This window comes from Eurypyga helias, unplaced genomic scaffold (assembly GCF_000690775.1).
Source record: "Eurypyga helias isolate BGI_N326 unplaced genomic scaffold, ASM69077v1 scaffold24245, whole genome shotgun sequence".
In the NCBI taxonomy this organism is placed as follows: domain Eukaryota; kingdom Metazoa; phylum Chordata; class Aves; order Eurypygiformes; family Eurypygidae; genus Eurypyga; species Eurypyga helias.
In genome coordinates, this window is record NW_010253712.1 from 1 (window position 1) to 9575 (window position 9575).

Here is a 9575-nt window from a genome sequence, read left to right on the forward strand (position 1 = left end):
CGGGGTTTGACGTGGCAGCGCTTGGTGCTTGTGTCCCCAGCGCCAGCGAGCTCCCTGCCCGGTCCCCCAACCCCTGCCCAGCGGTAGGATCGCTGCCTGCCGCGCGGCTGGGGTGCTTCGCCTCCTGGGACTAAATAGCTTCGGAAATACAGCTCCTCTCATCTCGCCGTCCCGAGCATCCCGTGCGCATCTCTCCCGGAGAGCCCATCTGGTGGGTGGAAGCCCCTTTCCAGCTGCCGAGCTCGTAGACGTTGCTCTGCAGGTTCTGGTGACTCCCTTCCCAGCTAATTTGGCAAATGTGTTCTTCCGTGGAGGTGCAGACGGTACTGGCTGAGTGCGAGGCACTTGCCTCTCGCAGCAGGTGAAACGGCATTGGTGCTAAGTGGGTGTGTTGGTTAGTCCAGGTGGTCAGCACAGCACTGTGGGGAGCATTGGACCGTCCCAGGGTCGTTGCTTGGCCCCACTCATTGATCTCTCTCTCAAGTAAGAGCCTGCGCTGGGAGAGAGCAATTCCTCCACAAGACAGGGCTGTGACTTTTGGTGAGGAGGGAAAACAGTGCTTTGTGACTGTTAGATCTTCTCCACGGGCAGGACTGTCCCCTGCAGCCGTAGTTTAGCCTTTATTCCTCTCAGCCAGGAGGCTAGACAGCCCCCTGTGGTTTCAGCACAGCTTCCTGTCCCCAGCTACCCTGTGCAGTAATGTGGCCCAGCAAGTCTAGGCTTGTCGCTTCTCTAGTCAAAGCTGCCTTGAAAAAGACCCACCCCCTTCTTTAGAGGACATCACAATATGTGAATGCAGGGTTTCTCTTAGAGATGGAAAGCTGGTAGATGGTAAGAGAGGAAAACCTTCCACAAGTACCCTTTTCTTACTGTGTAGCTCTGCTGCCCAAGAGCTGAGCGTAGAACTTCCCTCTGTTGGCCTTTTGCCACCGTAAGTACCGCTGTGGTTAGGAGCTGAGCTGGAAGGCAAGGAGAAGGCTCTTGCCTCTCCTGACATGCAAATCGGTGTCCAGAGGAAAAGGAAGTGCTTAGTGTTGGCAGCCCTATTTAGTCTGGCAGAGTATTTGGCTTCCTGCAGGCTCCAGCCCTTTCTCAGCGGCCCTTAGACCAAATCAGTGGGGAAAATGACTTCAGTATCGGCTATACGTTCTCTTTGGAAAGCTGGCGCCTGTGGTGGCTGGAGTGAACTTGAGGAGTACCCAGTCTGTTCTGTGACAAGCCAGTCTGGCTCCAGCCCTTCTGGGAAAGTTATCTGAGCACGTTGCGTACAGACAGCCCCAGTCAGCTCTCGTCCTCCAGAACTGCCAGGCCAGTGACCAGCTCGCTGTACTGCAAAGAAGTCAATAGTTTGTATGTAGTGCTTCTGTCTCGCAAAGATACTCAAGGATATGAAAGGGCGTCAATGAGAAACCAACTGAAGGAGGGAGGGTATCAGTGCCGGAGGGGAGGCAGTGACTTTTGTTCCCAGCCTCCTGTTTCTGTGCACATTGGGTGGGCAGAAGCTGCTGGATTGGGTGGGAGTGGGATGCTCTGTGTAGGTCATGGATGGGTGAGGGGGCAGGCTTTTAGTCATCAAAAGGGCCTGTGCCTTTTTGAAACTGGAACTCTCTCTCTGTGACTGTTATACTGACCCTATTCTTTACTGGCAGTAAAAAAATTCCCCCAAAACAGTGTTACCCCCCGTGTCCCTCTCTAGTTTTGTTCTCTCGTTTTCATGATGTGGGATGCAAACAACCGAAACAAACCTAAAGTAAGTTCCAGCTGAGCATAGGAATGAATGGCAGAAGAGGCTGTGACCTAACGCAGTGTATTTCTGCTGCCCTCCCTCTCTCTGAAACCGTCAGCACAAGCTGGAGAGTGTCTGGGCAGCTGATGCCTGTAGAAGTCCCTGCTGGCACAGCATCTAACCTTTCCATCTTTGTTTCATTCTCTGACCAGGCAGAAGATGGGAACATCGAGTACAAGGTGAGCTTTTTGAGGTGGCAGGAGGAGGTCTTCCTCCCAGAGGGTTATTCTGCAGTGGGTAACTTCACGGAAGACAGCATGTGGGGAACCAAGGAAGGGGCAGAAAAATGAACACTGTACTAAGGAACTATCGGTCATCATCTGTGTCTCTGTGCCTAGCAATGCCCAGTATGCTGAGCTGGAAGCGTTGGATCTCAGTACTCATTTTTAGGAGTCTGTTTTAGGAGATGAGATCCACTCTGGTTTTCCTGAAATCCACTTCCTTTTGAGAGCGAGCTGTGGGTGTCCCTGATAACCACGTGTAACTCTCCTGTGGCTGTTCTGCCATTTGCACTTACTTGGCCCCCATGTCACAGATAGGTCCCACAGTGCTGTCTTTACCCCCGCAGCAAGTAGGGTACAGATCCCTTTGGCAAGAGGCAGGAAAGTTCCTCTACTGAATGTATGCACCTTTGTGAAATACGCCTTCTGTCCAGACACTGACATGGGCTGTGCTTTCCAGAGGTGGCTCAGACCTGAGGGCATTGCTTCATGGTGTTGGGTTAGGGAGCTGCTGGCTTGGGCAGTGGGATTCCCTCCGCACCCAGGCCGTGACTGTGACTGCCCCCTCCGTTACACAGCTAAAGCTAGTGAATCCCTCGCAATACCGCTTTGAGCACCTGGTGACACAGATGAAGTGGCGGCTGCAGGAAGGCCGGGGCGAGGCCGTCTATCAGATCGGCGTGGAGGACAACGGGCTGCTGGTGGGCCTCTCGGAGGAGGAGATGCGCGCCTCGCTCAAGACGCTGCGCCGAATGGCAGAGAAGTATGTGTTCCCTTTCATCTGCAGGGCCCCTTCCGGTAGAGAGGCTCAGCCCTGGGAGACCCCCGAGGAGCCAGTGGCTCCATTCTACAAAGCCCCTGTATGACTGAAATTCCCTCATCATGAGGCTGTGGAAATACAAAGGCAGTTACAGGGCTTTTGGCTGGAAGCTTGCGGTTCCTTCCCCGCTATCCCCAGTTTTCATCCCATTCCCTTTGCTCGCTGTGAGGTGGAAGAGCTGCCGAGCACAAGTGTGTCTCACTCCTTCCTTTCGTGTTTGTGGCAGGGTTGGGGCTGATATTACGGTGCTGCGGGAGAGGGAGGTCGATTACGACAGCGACGTTCCAAGGAAGATAACGGAGGTGCTTGTCCGAAAGGTGCCTGACAACCAGCAGGTAGGGACCTGCGACCTGCCCATCCCCTCCTGCTCAAGACTTAGAGGCTTCATACAAGCAGCTTCCTTTTGGGATGAGAGCCCAAACCCTAGAGGCACTCTGTCATACGTTGGCCCGTAGCAGATGCTTTAAAGAGCTGCCAGAGGGAGGCTTGATGATAAGGCTTTTCATCTCCAAGATTGTGGTTGAGGCAAATACCGGTGGGGGAGACTGCCTGGATCAGAGGTGGGAAATTATTTCACTCTGCGGCAGCGGTTCTGGTGCAGGCCAGTGTGCAAATGAGGCAGGATTTAGGGGTCCTGCTGCAGCAAAAGGCCTTTTTTTTTGTGGTATCAAACCTGATGTGTCGCATCACAACTCTGGAGAGTGTATCACAGCTCCTGGGCAGTGGTTTGCTGTGAGCAAGTGCAGGACCTGAGCACGGTTACACTGCAGGGATGCCCATCGTGGAGGGATCACATCTCCACTGCCGTGAGGGGTTTGCACACCCCCAGCACAGCGCGGGTTAAGTTTCGCGATTTCTCTGTTCTTCTTCCTGTAGTTCCTAGACCTGCGAGTAGCTGTGCTGGGGAATGTGGACTCAGGGAAGTCAACCCTGTTGGGTGTCCTAACACAAGGAGAGCTGGACAACGGGCGGGGAAGAGCACGTCTCAACCTCTTCCGGCATCTCCATGAAATCCAGTCAGGAAGAACGTCGAGCATCAGCTTTGAGATTCTGGGCTTCAACAGCAAAGGAGAGGTGAGGGGGTGGGTTGCTAAACTCGGAACGCTGCATGACAACAGGACTACCCTCCTGTTACAACTGTGAGTGGGGCATGAGGGAAGAGAGGTGGCACAGCTCTGTGTCCCTTTAGCAGAACCTGAGTGCTGCTTCTCCGTTTGCCACAGATGTCGTTTCGTGCACCCATGGGGAATGGTCTCTCCTCACTAATTCTGAGGTGAAAGTGGATAGGTAAGAGCAGGGGTTTCCTCACCTGCCTACTGGGGCTCCATCTCTCACCGAGCCCTTGTGTTCCTCAGGTGGTAAATTACAGTGACTCCCGAACAGCGGAAGAGATCTGTGAGAGTTCTTCCAAAATGATCACTTTCATTGACCTGGCTGGCCACCACAAGTATCTGAAAACAACCATCTTCGGCCTCACCAGCTACTGCCCCGACTTCGCGATGCTCGTGGTTAGCGCCAACACCGGTATTGGTGAGTGTTGCCCTGCCTGCAGGATTGACAGCCACGTGTGGAGAGAGGTGGAGGACCCGGGGGAGTGGGTCCCTGTTAGCTGGGAACGGTTGTCGGGAATAAATATTAGTCTGGAAGCCTCTGCTGATTTCCTGTAGGCCAGTGCCCATGAGTGCCTTGGGGAGCGGGGCTGGGATCCTCTCACCAGCTGTCAACCGCATTAAACTGTACCCTGGACAGAGAGGTTTCGTTTGGAATTTGAGGCTACGTTTGTCAGGAAAAAAAACCCCAATCTTTCACATATTCGTAGGGGTGCTGAATCCTGGAGCCTTGTAAAAGGCAGCTGGAGTTCTCCTACATCTTTCATTGACATTTTTGTGGCTGTTTTCTGGCAAACTCTAGCTCAAGAATGAAAACGCATCTTTCTGAAGCACACAGATCAGTTACGAAAATTTATGGTGGTTTTTATTTTTCTGGACTGATGTTTGGTTTTGTTTAATTTTGCTTTTTTGTTGCCTGATGATGTAAGCAGTTAGGGTGAGCTCACTAGAGTGGGCCTGTGGGAGAGCCAGGAGGCACAGCTGTGATGTCTGCTACTGCACCTACACTCCCGCTTCCCTCCTGCAGCAGGCACAACGCGAGAGCACTTGGGCTTGGCCATGGCCCTCAAGGTCCCCTTCTTCATTGTCATCAGCAAAGTTGATTTGTGTTCGAAAGCCACCGTGGAGCGGACAGTGAAGCAGCTGGAGCGAATCCTGAAGCAGCCAGGCTGCAACAAGCTCCCTCTGCTTGTGAACTCGGATGACGATGCCGTTACAGCAGCACAGCAGTTTGCGCAGTCTCCCAAGTAAGGCACCATTCCTTTCCTCTGCTGGGAGCAAGCAGTTCGGACCGGGCTGCTGTGTGGAGCTGGGGAAGGGCAGCCACAGGGGAGGTGGCCACATTTGCGTTCTCCAAAAGGGCATTTTCCCCTCCCAGGCCTTTTTCTGGGCTCTGGAAGCAGGAGGTGCCCGAGGCTGTACTGGAGTTACTTCTCCATGACAGAAGCATGGGTTTGGAGGGGATTCGTGCCTCGACCAGCCATTGAGACAAGGGTTACTGCAGAGTTGTACCTAGCCCATATGCCTCCTGCTCTAGACATTTATCCCTGTAGTCTCTGTCCTCGTGCTGTTCTCGGTATCGGGATCCCAGTCACCTTTGGCAGCTGCGCTCTGGCCTTCTGCTTATTCTTGTCTGTTTGTGTCTGACAGCATCACCCCAATCTTCACACTGTCCAGTGTTTCTGGAGAGAACCTGGATCTCTTAAAAGTCTTCCTCAACATCCTCCCTCCGTTGACCAACAGTAAAGAGCAGGAAGAACTAATGCAGCAACTCACAGAGTTTCAGGTGTGTAAGGGTGGTTTGTTTCCAGTTCAGGTACTGCACTCATTGCTGTGACGTCTGACAGACATCTGGGGATCTGGACACTGTTGGGAGAGACATGGTGAACTCCTGGGCTGTTGGGAGGCATAAGTAAAGGACGGACTTGGTCCTTGGAAAAAGCCTGTTTGGCTGGGCTCTGTCCTAACCAAGGGATCTAGGGATAAGATTGTTTCTCCATTTGCCACGTGAAAGGCAGAGGTTCCTCTAATGGGAAGGTAGTGAGAGCTGGTGAAAGCTCCGAGATGGTGTCCCGTGACCAGGAGAGAGCTCACCTCCCTCCATACGAGGGGTGGGCACCTTGTCCTCATTCTGGGGTGCTATTTCACAGCTGTCTGAGCGGCTTGTTCTTGTTGCCTTGCTGCAGGTTGATGAAATCTACACTGTGCCAGAGGTGGGGACTGTTGTGGGAGGAACTCTGTCGAGGTAAGTGGGGCCAGGCAGTGGGTGTGAATGGTTGCTGGAGTTCCGATGTGGAAGCAGTGCAAGGCTGTCCTGGCTGCTGCCAGATGATGGAGCCGAGTGAGGGTAAAGCCTTACAGGATGTTTGGAGGTGCCACGAGCAGACCATGAATCATATGGCGGCAAGCAGAGAGTCTGCTTTTAAATTTCTGGATTAGGAATGTTGAACGAAGGCATTCTGGGACCCAGAGTCACTGGAGGTTAGCCACGATCCCAAGGCATCGCTTTCCTCCTTCTTCAAGCAGGGGGAGGAAATGTAGAGGGCAAGTCCTCCAATCCCAGCAGAGGTTACCGCGTGAGAAAGCAGCTGCCCCTTAGTTTTCAGGAGGGATCAGAGCAGTTTGGCTGCCGGTGCATCCAGACAGAACAGGCGTCAACCGCAGTCTCTGCAGCAGAAGCAGCGCAGTGTGGCAGAGCACTGGGGACAGAACAGCCCTTGTCTCTACCTGGTGTTTTTGGGAGTGACAGTGTGGCTTTCGCTGCTACTGTAGGAAATCCCTGTTCCCACCAGCTCTGCATTCCTGTTAGTTGGTCCCGGGTAAGGGTCCAAGGACACTCACCTCCTGAGGGAGTTTGTGCAGGTTGATCTTGGAGGGTGAAATTTCTTCCTTGTCTCTTGATGAACTCTGTCCTGCTCTTCTGCCCTGGGCAGCGGGATCTGCCGAGAGGGGGAGAACCTGGTGGTCGGTCCCACTGACGACGGGAAGTTCCTTCGGCTGAAAGTGTGCAGCATCCAACGCAACCGCTCTGCCTGCCGCGTGCTGCGGGCTGGCCAGGCAGCCACGCTGGCCCTCGGCCCCTTCGATCGCTCCTTGCTGCGCAAGGTGAGACCCACTGCTGACGGCTTGCTTGACGGCCCAGTGAGCAGGACTGGCGATCCCTGGAGATCCCCCTTCAGTAGGGTGGGAATGAAGTGGAGATGTTTGCGGGAAACTCGCTGGAAGGGGAGGAAATGCCCAGGATATGAAGTGGGATGGGTGCAAGGCTGAGAGCAGGCTGCAGGCCTAAGCTTCAGAGTAGAGATGTGTTTGTAGTTTCGGGAGCTGTTCAGAAGCAAAGGAACTGGCCCTAACTGCTCTGAGCTTTGGGTTGTTGTGCAGGGCATGGTCATGGTGAGCCCAGAAATGAACCCCACCATCTGCTCAGTGTTTGAAGCCGAGATCGTGCTGTTGTTCCACGCCACAACTTTCCGGAAGGGGTTTCAGGTGACGGTGCACGTGGGGAACGTCCGACAGACTGCTATCGTAGAGAAGATCCACGGAAAGGTAGGCGTGGGAGCAAAGGGGAGGAAGGTAGACCCCTCCATGGGGTTTGTTGGGATTCCACCATGCCCTCTAGTAAAGCTGGGAGGATACTGGTATCTTGAGTAGCTGTGTCCCTTCCTTGGAGCACACTCCATCCCTTTATCCTGCCTATTTGGTTGCTTTTCCTCCCAACACGTTAAAGAATTCCCTCCTCACAAAACAAGCAGCATGATGGACTAGAGTAAGACGGTGAAGGGAGGTGAACTCGGCCTTCTCCAAAGCTTGTTACTTCCTGTCTCCCCTTATGCGTACAATAACGGGAAGGGCTCAGGCCGCGCAGCCTGAGGGAGGCGGCCTGCTCATTCACCTCATCTTCTTGGCATCCACATGCACCTCCCCTGCACCCATCGGTATGGTAGATGCATCTGAGCTTTCCCCTTTTTCTTTTCAGGACAAGCTGCGGACAGGAGAGAAGGCAGTCGTCTGTTTCAGGTTCATCAAGCATCCCGAATACTTGAAGATCGGAGCCAAGCTGCTTTTCCGTGAAGGAGTCACCAAAGGCATTGGGCACGTCACTGACCTCCAAGCCATCACCACCAAAGAAAACGGCCTGGAGGAGTCCCTGGCGCCTCAGCTGAGCTTCTGACTACCACGAGGACAGAGAGATCTCTACTCGCCAATGCCTGGGGAGAAGGATGGAAGCTCCCATAGCTTTCTGAGGGATGCCTGGAGCTGCTGCTGTCCCGTCCTAGCGTGGGTGTCCCTCCTCCGCACCGTGAGATGGAGCCTGGGAGAGTTTCTCACGTTCAGTGCCGTACATGAGGAAAGTTAAGCATGTTGTCCATGTTGCCGGCAGCTTGCGTTACCCTGCCCTCCTTTGGAATAGATCAGAGGCACCTGCAGACCTGGGCAGGCAAGTTCTGGCTTTGTTTACTGTTTGGAAATTACTGGTTGGGAGGAGAAGAACCCTTGAAGACTAGCAGTGAAGGGATGTTTTTCCATCTCGGGCACAAGATCTGGTCCCATTTCTGCTCTCTGAGCACTGGGTTGGTAACAATCCTTTCTTGAGTCGTCCTGCAGCACATCTTTCTGGGCAGGGGATGGAAAAGGCCCCCCTACCCACAGCAGGGGCTTGGTTGAACCCCTCTGAATGCATTCAGGACACTTTTTAACTGTTTTAACCTTGGTTGGCTTTAATCTGCTGTGTGTCCATTTGCGTGTTGGTTTTGCATTACTCCAATCCGAGTGTCTTACTGTTGGGCGAATGTCCTGTTCCCCACTCACCTGTACACACTCCTCCAGCAACCCACTTTCTGACTCCCGGGAAGCTGCGGCAGGGCCCAGACACCCCCCTGACGTAACGGCAGAGTTTGCACTTGCCTCTCTTCCTTGCAGCAGCTGGGCAGGAGGCCGTTCTGCAGAGTGGGGCCTGGGCCTGCACTGGGGCGAGCAGGTTGTTTCCACGCATGTTCGGCTGACGGCGTCATTGGCGTGTCAGCAGCAGCGGTTGGCAGTGGGCTCCCTGCTGTGGCTGTTCCAGGTCCCATGGGGCCCAGCTTGCTCCACACCCACTTGCCTTAATGTGTGAGGACAGGCTGCGTTGCTAACACAAAACCAGGTGACTTGTAGTGTTCAGATGTGCTTTGGCAGTGGCGTGGTTTGATTTCTGTTTCTCCCAGAGGACGAAAGACTTTATTTCTCTTGCCACTGGGTTTTGTTGTCGGAGGATGTTGCCAGCAAGGACTCTGCGCACGGGAGGAGAGCACGTTTGCCTCCTGCGCGACGTTGTGCAGCTCCTCTCCAGCTGTACATAAGCTTTGGGGGTTTATTGTTGACTGTTAGACCAGATGTGTCTGCTGTGAGGCACAGGCCTTCAGCCAGCCCTGTCGCACAGCGTTGTGGCCCACCAGCCCTGACGGCAGCGAAGGCCTGAGGCAGCGCTCGGGTGCCCAAACAGCCCTCCTGCCATCCTGGCAGCAAGTTCCTGCTCTGGGCTGCAGGCACGGGCAGTGCCCGTGGGGCTGAGCGGCCCGTGCTGGTCTGTGGATGTCGGGAAGCGGCGCGCTCCGCTGGGCTGGGCTCCGACCAGCGGGGAGCTGGCGGCTGCACTCTGG

At 54.4% G+C, this 9575-nt stretch overlaps 1 protein-coding gene across 1 annotated transcript; it reads left to right on the forward strand.

Annotated features, from left to right (window-relative positions):
- The first annotated feature begins 1941 nt into the window (after nucleotides 1–1941).
- GTPBP2 (GTP binding protein 2) lies at nucleotides 1942–8199 on the forward strand. Its single transcript, XM_010152764.1, has 11 exons — nucleotides 1942–1965; nucleotides 2586–2770; nucleotides 3054–3162; nucleotides 3704–3901; nucleotides 4183–4357; nucleotides 4964–5183; nucleotides 5587–5722; nucleotides 6123–6181; nucleotides 6870–7041; nucleotides 7318–7482; nucleotides 7913–8199. Exons 2-11 carry the CDS (start codon nucleotides 2637–2639, stop codon nucleotides 8105–8107), a joined length of 1563 nt encoding a protein of 520 aa, XP_010151066.1. The 5' UTR covers nucleotides 1942–1965; nucleotides 2586–2636; the 3' UTR covers nucleotides 8108–8199.
- The last annotated feature ends 1376 nt before the right edge of the window (nucleotides 8200–9575 follow it).

Bases quoted from the DNA above. Each gene is read 5' to 3' on its own strand.
- GTPBP2 (XM_010152764.1), top strand. From the start codon at position 2,637: ATGAAGTGGCGGCTGCAGGAAGGCCGGGGCGAGGCCGTCTATCAGATC. The intron at 3,902-4,182 runs GTGAGGGGGTGG...TGTGTTCCTCAG, and splicing joins GCTTCAACAGCAAAGGAGAG to GTGGTAAATTACAGTGACTC. The intron at 5,723-6,122 runs GTGTGTAAGGGT...GCCTTGCTGCAG, and splicing joins AGCAACTCACAGAGTTTCAG to GTTGATGAAATCTACACTGT.